This window comes from Mauremys mutica, chromosome 3, assembly GCF_020497125.1.
Source record: "Mauremys mutica isolate MM-2020 ecotype Southern chromosome 3, ASM2049712v1, whole genome shotgun sequence".
NCBI classification, from domain to species: domain Eukaryota; kingdom Metazoa; phylum Chordata; order Testudines; family Geoemydidae; genus Mauremys; species Mauremys mutica.
Genome location: NC_059074.1, coordinates 160,356,291 through 160,374,271, shown reverse-complemented (window position 1 = coordinate 160,374,271; position 17,981 = coordinate 160,356,291). Strand labels below are relative to the sequence as shown.

The 17,981-nt window shown below is 41.1% G+C and overlaps 1 protein-coding gene across 1 annotated transcript in view; it reads right to left on the bottom strand.

The window, feature by feature from the left end:
• Window positions 1-6,326: 6,326 nt before the first annotated feature.
• DUSP10 (dual specificity phosphatase 10) overlaps window positions 6,327-17,981 on the bottom strand; it is a 38,507-nt gene continuing 26,852 nt past the window's right edge. Inside the window, exons 3-4 of the mRNA XM_045011871.1 lie at window positions 15,078-15,449; window positions 6,327-8,462 (exon numbers count right to left, since the gene is read on the bottom strand). Coding sequence (XP_044867806.1) covers window positions 8,197-8,462; window positions 15,078-15,449 — 638 coding nt within the window. The 3' untranslated portion in view covers window positions 6,327-8,196. The remainder of the gene's footprint in view (window positions 8,463-15,077; window positions 15,450-17,981) is intronic.

Below are 17,981 nucleotides of genomic sequence, written 5' to 3'. Positions count from 1 at the left end.
CAGTGTGACAGCCAGCTAGCTTTCCCACAGCCACTACTACGCCCGGTCTGTGACACCGTGCCAAAGAGCACACAGTGCTGTTGCTCGCTAATGCAGTGTAAAGTTCACCAGAATTATGCACCCTGCTGCACTGATGTATTTTTTATGAAGGGACACATAACCCTTCATAAACCTCTCTGGGTTCTGTGTTGGCTCAGCCATATAAAGCCAGCTCAGTGGAGCGGAAATCCCTTTGGGCCCGCTATAGGAGCTTGTCTTTTCCAAATACGTCGAAAACACAACTCCAAGGCTGAATGCAGGATTGCTGAGATCAGGGCTATTCTGGTGCAGACAAGTTATGTACTGCTGATAGGAGAGGATTAATGAGCCAGGCTGCTCGTCCATTGCAATTAGAAACAACACAAACTATTTTGGTGCTATTTCTATGCAGAGAACTTGAACTGCTTATCAGACCCTACCCACTTGTCGATCTCTGTGTAATCAAGGTTATGTTAAATATAGAATGACAAACCAGTGGCAACATCATATGTGCTGCGCTTGTTTTAGGGCTAAAGATGAAAAAGACTACTTGGTAACATTCGTACAGCAGTAAAAGAGGGATTAGCAAGGAGGTACTAAGAGGATTTTGTTGTCACTTAATTGAAGCTAAAATTGCTCTGGCATTTTAGCTGCATAGAAGGCAGCAGGATGCAATTCAGGCCTTAATTCACCATGGCCATCAAGCTGAAGGGCCTCACTTTATGGGTCTTTATTAGATCATCAGTATATTAGTCAGTAATCAGCTGCAGGAAAAAGCTGGAGGTATAATATAATGATTAAAGAACTGGGAGTGAGGACTGCTGGGTTCTTTTCCTCGTTCTGCCACTGATTTACGGTGTGACATTGACTAAGTCACTCAGTTTACTGCTCTGTAAAATGGGGAGAATACAACTTACTTACCTCATGTCCTCTTGGTAAGATTTAATTTATAAAGTACTTAAAGATAGATGAAAGTTGGCATATAAAATTGCAAAGTATGATTACTCTTAAAGCAACCTAGCTCTATCTTAGTTGTTTTTATAAAGGTGCCTACGTAAGACAGGGTGGACTATTAAGTACCAATTAGTCTGGATTCCTGGGCCTGTATATTCATAAAATGAAACCTAAGTTAACCTGCAACATGCAACTAAAGCAGAAACAAACTACAGGGCCCTGCCATTTCAACCTGTCAGGTGATGTGTCATGTTTGGTATTCCACTTGAGTCTTTGACCTTAATCGACTGCTGTAGGATACCTAGTGTGTGTAATTTCCCATGTCAAAATGTCAAGTGGTGGGGGAAAAGACTAAATCACACAAAAAAGTGAAGCCCAAAAGGGGTTTATGGGTCACACTCTCACAGGCTTATCAATTAAACTTTATTCAGAGCAGCACAATTCCATGGGCTGCTCTGGCCATTGTGAATGGAGCTCCAGGTAGCAAACTAATTCTACTGCTTAAAAGAAGAGCTGGGATGACTGGGAACAAACACTGGGAAATCCAGTCATACTATTCAACCCCACCTCATCATCCACCACCAGAAATTTAAAGGCTAGAAAAATAAAAGGGTGAATGATTTGATCCCCAAGAGTGGGAGATTTCCCAATTGGGAGAGAAATGAGTTGGGACAGACAGGATACGATAACCTATTCCAATTCTTGAACAGCAATATTAGATGACTAAGTGCAACTTCAATCTTTCAGAGCTACCTTGGAGAACACCAAACAGCTGTCTGGTTGAGAACTTAACACAGTCTCTTTTCATTCAAGCATTTTTCCCCCCCCAACTACTATACACATACTGTATTTTAAACTTCTCCCCAAATACATTTGCAACCCAAAAAGATCCCAATTCAGAAGTTCCTGTATTTTAAGGAAACCGCTGCCTGTCCTAGAAACAGTTGTTACGGTAAAACCCTACAAAGGGATGTTGTTTATTTAAATTCACTACTTCTGTTTTGCATTAGTTTAACTCCACATTGAATTCCTGAGTGACAGATAGTCTTTTTAGCTAGGAGTATTTCATCCATTACAAATAGGACTTAAGAAATTCATGATCTCAATCTCTTCCCCACATCAGAATCTTACATTATATATAGAAACTTTTGTCCCTAAACATGAAACTTACTTAAACAAGATTAATTTCTCCCAGCAATGAAATGCATCCAATGCTGGGGCATAATAAAGCAACTATTTAATCATACATGCATCATACAAACACTAAATAATTTAGGACAATCGAAAATATCACCTAAAGTTAAGTCTGCCGGGGGGGGGGGAGGAGTTGGCAGAGCAGAATGCAATTAACCAAATTAGAATTTAGCCATAACTTGGAGAGAACACTCCAGCTCTTGCTGAAAAATTCATGGCATCTTTAAAGACCAAAAGTAGTCAGAAGCCCAGTTTATTACTCATGCAAACTACTGCATCTCAAGCAGCTCAGTGCAATCTAACAGGCAGGAAAATTGGTTCCACAAAGACTGAGAGGACAACATCAACTGTTGAGTCACCAATGTGACTTCTGACAGCACCCTGCTTTTTCCTTGGAGGTCTCTCATTCAAGCCCTGACTCTACTTTTCTGACATCTCACAAGCACCCCCACCCTAGATAGCATGATACTAGAAAGACATTTGAGCTAGCCCATCGATTGCTTTGAACACACTGTGAGGGTAAGACTAATGTTCCCTGCTTCTGTTATAACTAAAAGACAGCACCAAGCCTGCCAGTCAGGGAGTCTGGCTCTGCCCTCTCTGGACATTCGCCAGTGACTGTGCTTCCAATGCTGAACAATGCACTCCTACCTGTACTTGAATAATGTGCATGACTTGCTAAGAACACAAAGGGAAAAAAACATTTTTGAAAATCAAGTTCAATACATTTGGTTTCTTCCAGTTTAGGGAGGGATGGGACAAGACAGGGAGGGGAAAAAAAAAGAAAGAAAGAGTGGCTGATCTAGCTGAAAAAAAACGATTGCACCCAGTGGGGACAAACATTATGCGTCAACGTGAGCATCAGACCACCATTAGAGGCAGCCCACACAGCTCAGTGAAAAGCCATTTCCCATCAGTGCCAGCCCTGTACTGCAAAGTATGTTCAGCAGTAAAGGGAAAGGGCTCTGATTATTACCTGCTGGGATCATGCTGCGCACACATCACTTGAAACTTGTTTATTAGTGACTTCCCCCTGGATGCCTAAAGTAGTAGAAACCACAGCATCAGCAGCAACTCCACCACAGACAGACATCTCACAGGAAGGAAGCTACCTGTTAAACAGCTAATGGCTACCTCATGCTCTTTCCTGGATTCCTGCCTTAGCTCAATAATCAAGAAAAGGGAGGTTTTTACTTCTCATGACGCTGGAGTCCTTTTCTTGTATTACCAGGAATATTTCCTTATATTTGTAGCAGATAAGACTTACTCCAAAGCATTTACAGGGTGTTTCTTTGATACCCACCCTCCCTCTCCCCACAAATATCTTAGCTTAACCTGATTACCCAAGAGTATTTTTGACAGTCCCCTCCTATGTCTATCTGGTTGTCGGCACAACCACCTTTGAGTGATGCACTACGGATCTTCTCCATCACACTTCCTGCAGTTGTTTCATGCTAAAATATTTCTAGTCCATATCTGTCACATTAATATAAAGGAAACATTTAACCATAATTTCTCCTTTTTTTTTTTTTTTAAACCAGTCATGTCAGCACTCACTGCCATGTCAGAGACCAACTGAAAACCATCTACTATATTTACGGAAGATTCAGCTCTATTTCTGGTGTGACCAAAAAAGGTGACGTGTGGGCTAATTAGTGCTATAGGATAACACATCTGTCTTTCACCTTGGAAAGTCCAAGTTCAAATATGAGATAGATCACTACTGAAATGAGTTACGTCATCTCGACATGAGTAGATATTTATGTCTAGTTCTTTAAATTATTCTACAGTTATTCAGCATATTTGTCATTCACTAATTAAAATTAATAGTCTGCATTTACATAGATCTCATGGGACTTCAAATTGCAAAAATTTTTCTTTTAAAAAATGAAGTGGCATTTAGTGCTAAAAACTTGATATGTCAAAAGAAGAGAAAGTTTGAAGGTCCCATTTCCAATATACAGGTCTTGAGATGAGTGCTCTCGGGAACATGAAACACTAAAGGTCTAACTGACACCTCAAGCAGAAAGAGACAATAGAAACAAGTTAGACATTTGGTTAGAAGTTCAAGTAGCAGAGCAGATGAGAAACATTTTGCCAGTTGCTAATTAGTTTAGCTCACCTTGAATACAAATATGAAACTAATAGGACAGGGGAGGGGATTTTTTGGTTCCACTTGAGTCATTCAAAACACACAAAATGCTAAATGAATGGCTGTTACACGGCTGAAAAGTAAGTTTTCTGGGGATTTGCACCATAGACTATTACATGTGCTGCTTTCTTTTAACTACAGCTAGGAGCAGGACAGAAGGATGGTCAGTCTTATGGTTCAGACATTGGACTAGAACTCAGGAGATCAGCATTTAATTCCCAGCTCTGCCGTGATCTTCCTGTATGACCTGAAACAAGTCCCTTAAGGCCAGATTTTCACAGGTATTTAGACACCTAAAATTCAGATAGGCACCTAGTGGGATTTTCAGAAGCATGCTGAAGTAGCTTTGAAAATCTGGGCCCTAGTCTCCCCTGATCTCACTTCCTTCTTCCTAATTAAGATTGCAAACACATCAGGTCAGGAACTCTTACTAGCTGTAGGTACAGCACCTAGGACAGTGACATGTAGTATGTGTGTTGGTGGGAGGGGAGGCTAGCTGGGGACCCCAGACACTACAGCAATACAAATAGATAAAGAATCCAAGACCAACCTTCTTGTTCTCCCATCCAGACGGTTGGAATCTTTTGACACTAGAGAGCATCCCCTGTGCAACTAAGTGAACCTGTGTTGGTCCTTCAAGATTCCACCCACTGCAGGGCTTGAGTTGTCATTTCCCCACTGTGTTTACTCCTAATACTCTCCTCTCCCAATTTCCCCCCTCTGAGCCTCATCTGGGCATGTAGTAACACATGCTAATCACTGTAGACAAGCTGCTACACAGAGAAAACATACTGGGAAAGAGAATAGTTTGACTTGGATGACATCACCTACCCAGGTCCAAGCTGAGACCACCAAACTCAGTTCACTTGTGACCAAGTGCAGTTCCTATCTTATGTCTCCAAGTGGAGATGTTAGTGAAAGCCAGGCAAGTTTTAACCTTCTAGTCATTACTGGGCTTTCTACCACCATAACTGCAGTGCTGAAAGCATTTAAAAGTTCCTTTCTTCAACAGTCACTACGAGCATACCGAGAAACACAAGCCAGTCCCGAACTAAATATATCTGGGTGCAACAATGGCAGGAGAAATCAATCAGCTATCCCCAGAAAAATCTGAAATACACGTTGTAAAATGATGCATTTACTCTATCAACAATATTCTGGACTGCAGAGGGAATTTTTTTTTTTTAAAAGAAACAATTGGCTTTTTGAAAAGCACAGACACATGATATAAACTTGAATCTTGTCTAAAACAGCAGAGATTGGTTAGCATTAAACTTGATAGAAGCTTGGGGAAGGTTATACCAAACTAGCAGACCCTTGTCTTACCTGTAGAGATTTGAATTAAGTTATTCAGAATTCGAAGCCAGAAATCTACAGTGGAAGTAAATAGCAATTTGAATCTTTCCCGTGTAAGCAGGGAAGGATGAGTAACTATAATAGCCATAATACATACAGGCCACCATGTATGGTATATTCACATGCTGGATGTGTTAATCTATTTGGGTTTTCACTCACCTGTTACATGGGCTGATTTTGAGCTGGCTTTCAACTCTGCTGTTATTTTACAAGATGTCTCAAATTTCTGGCTCATGGCGAACTGCAGGCACAAGCAGACTTTTACACCAACTGATTTGTGCCTGCAAATATGTAGTATGACAGCTGCTGTTTGCACCTGGGCTCAAAAATGCATCCATTAAAAAAAAAGAAAACATCACTGAAAGTCAGGCCCAAGTACAATAAACCTGTGCAAGAGATCTTCCTTAGTAAGGAATCTCCTTTCCTCAATAGCACCCAAATGCAAATACATTGTTTCACTTTCAGTAGAGTGCTCTTTGTTAAACAACTACATTTTGTTGGTCCCAAGAGTGGTCACTGCTGACGGGTTTCACTGCACATGCAACATTCATTAAGAAGGATGAAGTGGAAAGACGACTAACGATGTTTATCGAAAGGAAAAAAAAATCAGTTCTAGTAGAAAAATAATTTAATAAAGGGATAAGTTTCAAGAAAATATTTGTATAGTAACAACATTTTTTAAGCAAGAAGTCCACAAAAATATACATGTGTAATGTGTTTATACATAAGTTTTGCTGACATGCCCTGTTTTTAGTTCAGTCCGTGTAGATTTTGATTTGCGAGGCACCATCACTGCTATCAGACTTTCTGGGATATTTCAATTTTCACCAAAAAAAAATGATTAGAAAAACTGTCTGACTCTTTTCAGGTTAATACAAATACACTTTGGGTTGGCAACAGTCTACAAGGAGACCAAGTTACGCTGGCGGAAAAAAAAACACAAACAAACCATGACTTTTTAAACAGGGATAACCATCTACTGAAAAAAATCAGTGCTAAACACTGAACCTGCAATACACACCGCACTTTTACACTGTGACGTGGCCAGGAAGTGAGAGGGTCGGTGCGGATGGGGTAATAAAGGCAGCGAAGTGGGAAGTAAACCCCAACATAGATTTTTAAATTGTGAAATGAGATCCCATTCCCTCTTAACAGAGGACAGTACACTGTTCAGAAGGGCGGAACATAGAAGATAATAAAACTAAGCATGGTGGGTGAGGAGGGAAGAAATGAGTGGGAAGAGTTGATCCTGCAGTTTCCCAAATGAGTGCTTTGCTACCAAGCTGCAGAGACAGCAGCTCCTCCACAAAAAGCCTTCACTGATTGTTCTAGTTCATCTCGCCCACCCAGCAATTGGATGAATTCTAAAAAGGGGGGGAGGAGAATAAAAGGGGAAGCCTAGGGATATCTTTTCATCAAATGCAGTTCTGTACTGAAAAAAACCCAGCCCTTATAAAGCAAATGAAAAACATAATTACTAAAGAAATAAGACACACACTTTCCAAAAGAATTTTTCATTTTTATAATCAAATTTTTTTTTTTTTTACACATAGGACAGAAACACACCAATATTTTGTGCGAAAAATATCTTAAATAAATTTTGCTTGTTCTTAATTTTTTACATTCTGATATACATATGTAACAAGGTTTATGGCACTGTAACCAGAATCAAAGGAAACAAATAAAAAGGAAAAATATAATTGCTTTTGTTTATTCCTTCTAAACCAAGCCGGCTGCTGTCACACTTTAAAAATTATTTTTTTATTATTATTGGGCAGTCAGCTGTAATCAGTTTGCACACTCAAAATAAACCCCAAATTATTATTATTGCACAAGAAGCCAGTGAAGGCATATGGCATAGAATGGTCAAAGTCCCTTGCTGTTAAAACCTCTTTACACCCAAAAATAGAAAAATAGAACCAGAACATGAAACACACCAAATAAATGTTTTTTTTTCTTTAGTTTCTATCAGGAGTGTGAAAAGTGCCTTGCAGACGTTCTAAGCTGCTCTGATTTCTTTTGCACCGGTGAGCATTTTGCTTTATCTTTAGCAAAGCCTTTGCAGAATCAAGGCCCATATGCTTCCGAAAGAGTCTTTTCTGCTTTGTTTTGGCTGTTTGCGTGTTGTTTTAAACATCGTTTTCTTCGGTCTATGAACCTGCACAGACTACTTAGCCATAAACTCTACCAGTGGCTAAAAAAATAATAATAAAATAAACAAAGAAGCACAGGGGGTTTTTTCCCCCCCCGTTGTGTTGCTTTTAAAAAATTACTCACTTTGTTTGGAAGCCTCCCTGCTTTGTCAGTTTCTAGGAAGGGAATTTCAGTGGCATTCCATCAAACGTAGTGAAGTTCTTGGATTTGTTTTAAAAACATTTCCTTACCCAAAAAAGGAGGGTTTTGTCACCGAGTTTGCGAGGAGAAAAAAAAATAAAAACAAAAGCACAACCCTTCCCCTCCCCCGCATATCAAGTGAAGAATATGATAAACCCTTCATTATAGGCTACTTCTTAGCTTCACTATCACACTACAGTCTCCACCCCAATCAGCTTTGGTGTGAGAATTCGTGGTGTAACGCCATTATTTAGATCTTCTTCAAACTCCAGTAACTGCCCCATAAAGTTAAGATTAGGAGAAATGATTGGTCGTTTGCCTTTGACAAACTTATAGGCATCCGTCATGGTCATCCGCGTGTGCTTCATTAAGTAAGCGATGACGATGGTGGCAGAGCGCGACACACCGGCCTGGCAGTGAATAAGGAGGCCTTTTCCACACTGGTGAGCTTCCTCTGGAAACAGAAACAAAAGACAGAGGTAACACTTGGTGGTGGAAAGAAGGGCAGGGGTCGATTTTGTTTTTAAATTAAAATCAGATAATCTCAATGCAATTTACAATTAATTGGAAGGAAAATGTCAGTGAAAACCTCCTCACTTAAGTTCCATACACAGCAAGATAATTTAAAAAAAATTAAAATGAAAAATCAATTGGACTGTTAAAATATATATATATATATATCCTTTACCTGAGCCAAAATGCAGCAGAAAGAGTTTCAGATTTAGTTAAGTCCATTTCTTAACTCAATTGCTCTTACATGGGCACAATATTGCAATGGTTGTGTTGCAGGCACTGACGGGGAATACTTATTTAGGAAGTAGCATGATCTTTAGTCAAGGCACAGGACTAGCAAGCAGGAGAGTTGAGTTCTACTCCCTTTCAAGCATAAATGTTCTATAACAACTTTGGGCATGTGACTTATCCCCATTTAAATGAGGAGGAAATGCAGCCCAGGGGTTAATACCACCTCCCATAAGGGTGTTATAAAGCTCACAGTCACAACTCATTGTAAGATACTTGGAAACATTCTATTCTTGGAAAGATTTCTACTGATCTGTACTTTGGATGAACTTTAGCCTCACATTCTTTCACAACGTCTTTGCAAAAGCAGCAAGTATAATATCCATATTGGAAAAGAGTAAGCTGTAAAGAAGTTAAATAATTTGCCCAGGGTACTCAGCAAGTCTGGCAGAGTTGGGAAAAGAACCCAGAAAGTCTGACTCCAATTCTTTCCTGAATATGAAAAAAGGAAAGTGTGGTATGCTCCAACTTCCCCTCTGCTCCCAGCCCAGTTTTAATCACCTTTAGCGGTGTGAAGAAAGGTGGTTATGACAAATCCTATACCCAATCTGAGCACAACTAACCATTAACTTGTGTCCTTTGATGTAAGCACAGCAACAGTGTGGGCAGGGTATCTCCAGGAATTGTACCTCAGCAGTATTTTCTTTTTCTTTTTTGGGGGGGATGGGGGGGATTACAACACCAACACCACCAACACCCCCAAAATCAAACAAACAAAAAAAACTCCACACATTTTTGGAATGACAAATCCCTAGGGCAAAAGCAAGGGAACCTTAAAGAATGCTCCTAACTCTAGGCAAGTTGTATTTTGCACAAACATTCACAAACCACATTCCATGCTCTTCACATGGGTTAGAGCAAAAGGAAACAACAGCTAACAAGTGTGGATAAAGGAACACATTAGATCAAAAACAGGACTATTCTGACAGTATAAATTAGGCTAAATTCCCCAGGATATTTTTGCCAGTTAGCATTTGGAGAAGTAAAAACTGGAGTTTTATAACTACATGAACTTTTGGCGCCTCTTTCCAGCAAGATTCTGCCTTCAGTCTTCAAAACCCCAGATTGCATTTGAAAAGATCTGGAAACATCTTAAACTGTGTGTTTTAAAATAAATCCATTTAAATTTCCTCCAGGGCTAGGAGGAGGGGAAAAAAATAAATTAAAAAAAGCTTTGACTGGTTACTTAACAGCAAATGTAGCCAACTGATAAGATATAGTTGTTTATTAAATACACAGGCAGGCCCTCAAGCTGCAGTTATTAAAAAGGAAAGTAAAATGGATTTAGGAAACACACGCTTTCTAGCGTGGTGACAGGTTTCAGAGTGGTAGCCGTGTTAGTCTGTATCAGCAAAAAGAATGAGGAGTCCTTCTGGCATCTTAGAGACCAACAAATGTATTTGGGCACAAGCTTTCGTGGGCTAAAACCCACCTCATCAGATGCATGGAGTGGAAAATACAGTAGGATTATATATATTATATACAGAGAGAGAGAGCGCGAGAGAGAACGAGAACGAACATGAAAAGATGGGGGTTGCCATACCGACTCTAATGAGCCTAATTGCCACTTGTAGGTCTAATCGAATGGCCAGGGAGATTGAAGTGTTCTCCGACTGGTTTTTTAATGTTATAATTCTCGATGTCTGATTTGTGTCCATTTATTCTTTTGCGTAGAGACTGTCCAGTTTGGCCAATATACATGGCAGAGGAGAATTGCTGGCACATCATGGCATGTATCACATTGGTAGATGTGCAGTTGAACAAGCCCGATGGTGTGGCTGATGTGATTAGGTCCTACGATGGTGTCCCTTGAATAGATATGTGGACAGAGTTGGCAACAGGGTTTGTTGCAGGGTTTGGTTCCTGGGTTGGTGTTTTCGTTGTGTGGTGTATAGTTGCTGGTGAGTATTTGCTTCAGGTTGGGGGGGTGGGGGGACGACTATCTGTAAGCAACACTTCAACCTCCCTGGACACTCAATAACAGACCTAAAAGTGGCAATTCAACAACAAAAAATCTTCAAAAACAGACTCCAACGAGAAACTGCAGAACTGAAATTAATTTGCAAACTGGACACCATCAAATTAGGCCTGAATAAAGACTGGAAGTGGATGGGTTATTACACAAACTAAAAACTATTTCCTCATGCTAATTTTCCCCCTACTGTTACTCACACCTTCTTGTCAACTGTTTGAAATGGGCCATCCTGATTACCACTACAAAAGTTTCCCCCCTACCTCCTGCTGATAATAGCCCACTTTAACAGATTTGTCTCAGAGTTGGTATGGCAACCTCCATCTTTTCATGTTCTCTGTAATATATATATCTTATTACTGTATTTTCCACTCCATGCATCTGATGAAGTGGGTTTTAGCCCACAAAAGCTTATGCCCAAATACATTTGTTAGTCTCCAAGGTGCCACAAGTACTCCTCGTTCTTTTTACACTTTCTAGCCTGGCCTGTGAGAGGCCTTCTTGTAGTTTTCTCTGCACTTGGATCAGGTAATAGACCATGCAATGTTTATGAATGGTTTCAGTAGGATCTAATCCTGCAGTTGTTATGAATGCTGAATATAGAACCTTTTCTTCTCAAGAATGATTGTGAAATTTAGTAATGTCTTAACATAAGCCAGGCTTGACTGCATCTTCCTGTTCTTATGAATTAGAAATTTAGGGTTTGCCTGATTTCATGACCCAGCTTCTCTCTTTTACTCAACAATATCAATCAAGACTTCCTCCCTTCCTTGTATCAAGTATCAGAGGGGTAGCCGTGTTAGTCTGGTTCTGTAGAAGCAGCAAAGAATCCTGTGGCACCTTATAGACTAACAGACGTTTTGCAGCATGAGCTTTCGTGGGTGAATACCCACTTCTTCGGATGCAAGAATACCCACTTGCATCCGAAGAAGTGGGTATTCACCCACGAAAGCTCATGCTGCAAAACGTCTGTTAGTCTATAAGGTGCCACAGGATTCTTTGCTGCTCCCTTCCTTGTGGTCACCTCCTCACCTTCTCCAGAGAGGCCATTTTAGCTTTTCCACTCCTGCTGTAATCCAGGTTTAGTTAAGCTAATTTAGTACAAACTAGAGCATATAGGAGCGTAATTGCTTACATATGACCAATTACAGATTATTGCTGTGCAGGCAAGTACACAAGGAGACAGCTACACTTCAATATCCTCAATCACTACACTACTGCTACCCCTGGTGGAGCCGAGCGTGAGACAGCAACTGTAGGAAGCATTTGGCAAATAAACCAGTGAAATGTGGTAGAACAGCATCCTGAGCACTTCTAGGGAGAGATCTCATGAAACTTTTAATAAGAGCCAAGATGTTAACCTTAGCATCTCCCAGCTGAATTCCAGCAGAGTTATAATTACCTTCTGTCTACTTATTTATATTAATAGTCACAATGATGCAACCATTACTTTAGCCTCTGAAGATAGGACAAGAAGCAACGGGCTTAAATTGCAGCAAGGGAGGTTTAGATTGGACATTAGGAAAAACTTCCTAACTGTCAGGGTGGTTAAGCACTGGAATAAGTTGCCTAGAGAGGTTGTGGAATCTCCATCATTGGAAATTTTTAAGAGCAGATTAGACCAACACCTGTCAGGGATGGTCTAGATAATACTTAGTCCTGCCTGGAGTGCAGGCGACTGGACTAGATGACCTTTCGAGGTCCCTTCCAGTTCTATGATTCTATGACACTCTGGTGCATTGACACAATTAATCAAAATTAAAAAAAAAAAAAAAACACAGCTGGACTGGGCAGAGTCTAAGACATTCTCCACACACTCTCCAAGCTGAGACTACCCTTAGCACTGCCATGAAGGAAAGCAACATTAGGTAGTTTCAGTAGAATGTGCTATTCGAAGGGCTTGTCTACATGGCCCCGCAGCAGACACTTCAGAGTACGAGTTGCAGCATGCACTCCAGTGTTGCGTTGTAATGGTCCCGTGTAGGCCCTGCTTGTGAGAATTAAAAGGTACCTAGTTTGTGTTAACATAATCCTGTTTCAAACAATACGTTGACTCAAACTTGGTATCTTTTAGTTCGCACAAGCAGGGTCTACAGAGGCCGTTACAACGCAACACACATGCCCATAGTCCACACTGCAGGCCGTGCAGACAAGCCTTTAGTTTCCTGCATTAGACCCCACTCCTGCAATCGGATCCAATAGTTCCAACCCTGGCACAGTCCTAATGGAGCCAACAGGGACCTGGATGTCAGAGGTGCTGAGCACCCAACTATAATTCAAGTCAATAGAAACTATGGATATTCAGCCCTTCTGAAACTCGCAAGCACAGGGGGATGAGCTAGCAAATCCAACCGTGGGACTGGGAACGTCAGGCAGAACACAATGCTGCTGCGTGCTCCTAAAGGATAGGTCTTCAATCACTGCATATTGAGCCCAGGTGACGGACACGTGGATTAGCCTAGCCTGGGTGCAAATATCCACACTGAAAAGCCCTACCGCAGTCACTGTATGCTCACTGGTGCTACACTCCCTCCCGTGTCACACCTGAGCTTCTGGAGGCATCTCTCATGGTTCTTTGTGCTGCAGTAAGCAGAGTCATTCTAGGATTCTTTACTAGTGAATTGCAGGTGAACATGTCGGTCCTGGGCACATGTGAAGGAATTGTGAGAAGGGACTGGAAGAGTATCAGTCTGGAAGGGACTGAGCCTGTATCCTGACTGCAAAATGGGTGGGCCTTTGGGTGCATTTACATTGAAGCTGGGAGCATGCTTCTCAGCTCCATTAGATGGACATGACCTAGCTCTACTCGAGCTAGCACAGTATAAATAGTAGTGTAGCCCGAGGTAACCTGGGCTATCTGCCGGGAGTAAAAACCTGCCCTGATGTACTCAAGCGGATAGCTACACTGTTATTTTTAGCATGCTAACTCAAGCAGAGCAAGCAAGTCTCTGTCTACCCGAGCTAAGCAGCATACTCACAGCAGCATGTGCAGACGTACTGTTTCTGAAAGGGGCACCTGGGCTCTAACCCATACCCACAGCCTACAAGAATGCTGTGAAGCTGAATGAGCATTGGTAAAGCACATTGAGCAAGTCTACCAAGATATGAAGGTTGAGGACAGTGACTTTAAGGGAAAATGGGAAAGGAAAAAGATATTTTATCACTGAGACACAAGAGACCATGAGCAAGATTTTTAAAGGGACAGACCAGAGAAGCGGTAAATATTTGCCTTTAACCAAAAAAATATGGGCTGTTCATCTTAAATGAGTGCACCTAGCAAGCATGCTTTAATGAAGACTGTATAAGAGTATTAATTTTTCAAGGTTTAGGCAGCAATAAAAAAATAGAAGAAAAACGTTAATTACTTTGAACAGACGACTTCAAGATCGTCATATAGTTAAAGTAATTAACTGCTAAAAAATACCATTCATTCCTACCATGTGTGGGCCTCAAACTAACAAACTTACCATGGTAGGGCTCCAAAACAAAGTGTAGTATTTTCAATCATTATTAAGTGGAGGGGACAGGGCACTAAGTAGAGAGAAAACGGAGCTGCTCTGTCTACCCTCCAGGTCAGCACTGAGTCAGGTTGGCATGACAGTTTATTTGGAAAGCGTACACCAGCACTGCAATGTTGCCACCTCTTAAGACTGCATCACCACAACTCTTGATATGCTTAATGCCTCTGCTCCTGGAGTTACATGATTAGGAAAAGCAGCAAAGAGTCCTGTGGCACCTTATAGGCTCACAGACGTTTTGGAGCATGAGCTTTTGTGGGTGAATACCCACTTCGTCGGATGCATTCACCCACGAAAAACTCATGCTCCAAAACATCTGTTAGCCTATAAGGTGCCACAGGACTCTTTGCTGCTTTTACAGATCCAGACTAACACGGCTACCCCTCTGATACATGATTAGGAAAGACTCTCAGATTTTTAAGAAGGGGGTAATTTTTTAGCCCTTTTGGTTATTGAGAAAAAGCTGGAAAATGTGACCACGCTAAAGACCCAGAAACCAAAAGGCAAATACTTTATTTTAAAAAAGTGTCATGAGTTTTGGAGGCACGGCTCATTAATTTTGAACACTTGGGGTTTGGCAATATTGCCACTGTGTATGGAGAAATAGGACTTGAAGTCTGACTTTAATAAGGGGTGCCACAATTCTGAAGTCAATGGGCTCTGCATTTCTCACAACAGATCCGGTCTTAACAAGCTTTCTGAGCTGTCAGCGTAGCACTAAGTTCATTCAAGGTTTTCAAACAGGTATCATGGGTTATTGCCAGGCAAGGATAGTTACCAATAAATTCAAAAGCCTCTTCGAAGTACTGCCTGAGATTCTGCTTGTTGCTGTCAGTGGCAGGGAGCCGCTTGTAGTTGAACAAGCCTTTCTCATAATGGTAGAGGGGGAGGTGGGTGGTCACGTTGATTACGTATCCGATGTTCATCCTCTGCATCTTCTCCAAGTCCTGAGCATCGTGCTCATTTCCAAGGAAGAGGAATGGCAAGATGGGGGTCAGCTCAGCATTCTCTATGTCTGGAGTGGTGGGGATGGACTGAGGTAGTGTGGCCGGCACTGCAGATGCACCTCCTCCGCCTTCTGGGCATTCCTGAAGTTGGAGGGAGTTATCACAGAGGTTTTCATGGTTCTGTTTAAAACTGCTGAGTCCACCTGAGAGAGAGCAAAAAAAAAAAAAAAGAGTGAGGGCAGAGATTTCTGAGGAATATACTGCTCACATGAAGAAATGTATATATGTGAGTAGTTCTGTCAACTCTGCACTATGCCTGAGGGTTTGCCTCCTCAGAGCAGGTTTTCAGAACAGTGGTAAAAGTGCCTGATCTCCCCATCAATGCCTGCGCTTACATTTTTGCTACCATGAGGGCAGCTGTACCATTGGTAACAGCTGCTGCAATACATCCCAAATATGATTTTTTTTTTTAGTATAGGCAAGATATAACTTATTCCCTGGTAATAGTCAAACATGTATCCATGCAACACATCAGTATACAGTTGCACCCCATATGGCTGGAACTTCTGATTTTGTGGGGTGAGAAAAAGTAGTTATCTGAACAAAGCTGTACAACATTTTTAATCACTTTGCTTTGCTTTAAATTGCAGGGTGGGAGGGTTAAACATTTAAACTGTAATCTACAAAGAAGTCTTAACTTCATCTGTTCAAAACCTTCACTGATCTGTTCAGCAGAAATGCCCAGTACCACATTCATTTTCAAAATGCCAACAAATAGAGGAGGACCAAAATTCATTAATATTTCATACCGGGTAAGAGAGTAATGACATTTTGTTTAAGAGTAACAAAGATACCCACTTCGTCAGACGTATTCACCCATGAAATCTTATGCTCCAATACATCTGTTAGTCTTTAAGGTGCCACAGGACTCTGTTGCTTTTTACAGATCAAGACTAACACGGCTACCCCTCTGATTTTTTAAGAGTATTCCTTATAAAACTATCGCAGTCAAGGAGCTCACTTAACATGTGACAAACAGCAGCCCCACTTTTTCTGCCTTGACTAGCTGCAAATATGCAACATCATCTATTATTTTTAGGACATTAGTAAGGGTGAGGAAGTGGATTGGGGGGAAAACCAGTTTAAATTGCACTTCTCCTGTGTATCCTATAATAATGTGGGATTTTAAAGCACCGTTTTGTTTACAAGTAGGTGGCACCACAAAACATTAGACGAAAAGCAGAATAGTTTTAAAATTCTTTCTACACCTCATTCTACAATGACATCAGCTCCAGGCTCCCCACCTGCCTGGTTTCCATAGCAATTACACAAAGGCATACAATGACATCAGCTGGCATGACATCAGCTCTTTGAGTGCAAATAATACTAGAAGAACTACTTTGTTTAAGACCTTTGTTACAACTGTGTTCTTGGGAATCAATGATGTAATGGTAACAGGTGGCTTGGGACCGCCTTTCCTAACTGGAGGTGGGGGGCGGGGTGGGGAGAGACGTATACAGAAGGGATATCATTGCAAGATTATTTATTTAAATGGTTTACTGAGGCCATATGGAGTACCATACAGCCAATATTTTGAAACGATCAAAATGTTTGGATTCAAATGCACTTAATTAAATCTAAGCAAAAAAAGAAAAAAAAATTGAGAGAAAAATAAAAAGGTTACCAGAAAGAGCTGCACTGACCAAAAGAAATGCTTAAGTCATCATATTGCTAATTTTATTATGCTTAAAAATAAGAAAGTATTTGTCTGCTTAATACACATAAAATACTTTGGTAATTCACTGCTAGGGGAAGATTTTAAAATATGGAAACCTAAACATGCTGTCACATTGACAGGCTTTGTTCTTCATTTGCTGATAAGTTACTTATTTTGTCTAGGAGCCCCAACAGTGTTACCAAACTGTAAGACACCTCTCCTACCCTTAAACCCCTGCCCCAAATCACACATTATCTTCAGGGGGATTAAACACTTCTCTCTAACAGTTCCAGGACAAAGCAAACCTCATCTATAAGATCTCTGCTCAGGAGACAGAGAGAGAGCAAGTGCTGTAAGGAGCTGTGGCTCAAACACATTTTTTGCTGTTCTCATAAAGGAACATGGATTTTTAAAAGTAAAAGCTAAAGATGGACCAGAAACATTCTCTAAATGACGTTTAATTTCAGAAGAGATTGGGAGTGAGGGTTAAGCAAGAAGGTTAAGTGTTTGAATTCAAATACCTGGATCCAAACTCACTCCTAAGGTTTTGTTTAAGACCTTTGTTACAACTGATAAGGTCCAAAATCCTCAGTCCACACAAGAGACCAGCTCTTTTTGGCTCAAGATGGTAGTGTCTTATGAGCAGGACCCTACCAAATTCATTCCATTTTGGTCAATTTCAGCTATAAGATTTTTTTAAGTAGTCAATTTCATGTTTTCAGATGTTTACATCTGAAATTTCACAATACTGAAATTGTGGGGGTCCTGACCCAAAGAGAGGGCTGTGGGGGTGTCACAGGATTGTCACCCTCACTTCTGTGCTGCAGAGCTTCCTGTAGCCAGGGGAGGTTCCCAGAGATGGGTCTGAGCTCCCCCCACAAGAGCAGCTGTGCAGAGGAAGAGGCAGTCCCATCCCTCCCCAGCCCAGCTGGGACTAGCAACTTGAGCCCAGTGCATGGTAGGAGCTCCCTACTGGTGCACCCTCAGCTCTGCCCCTGCCCTGCCCCTTCCCTCCCTC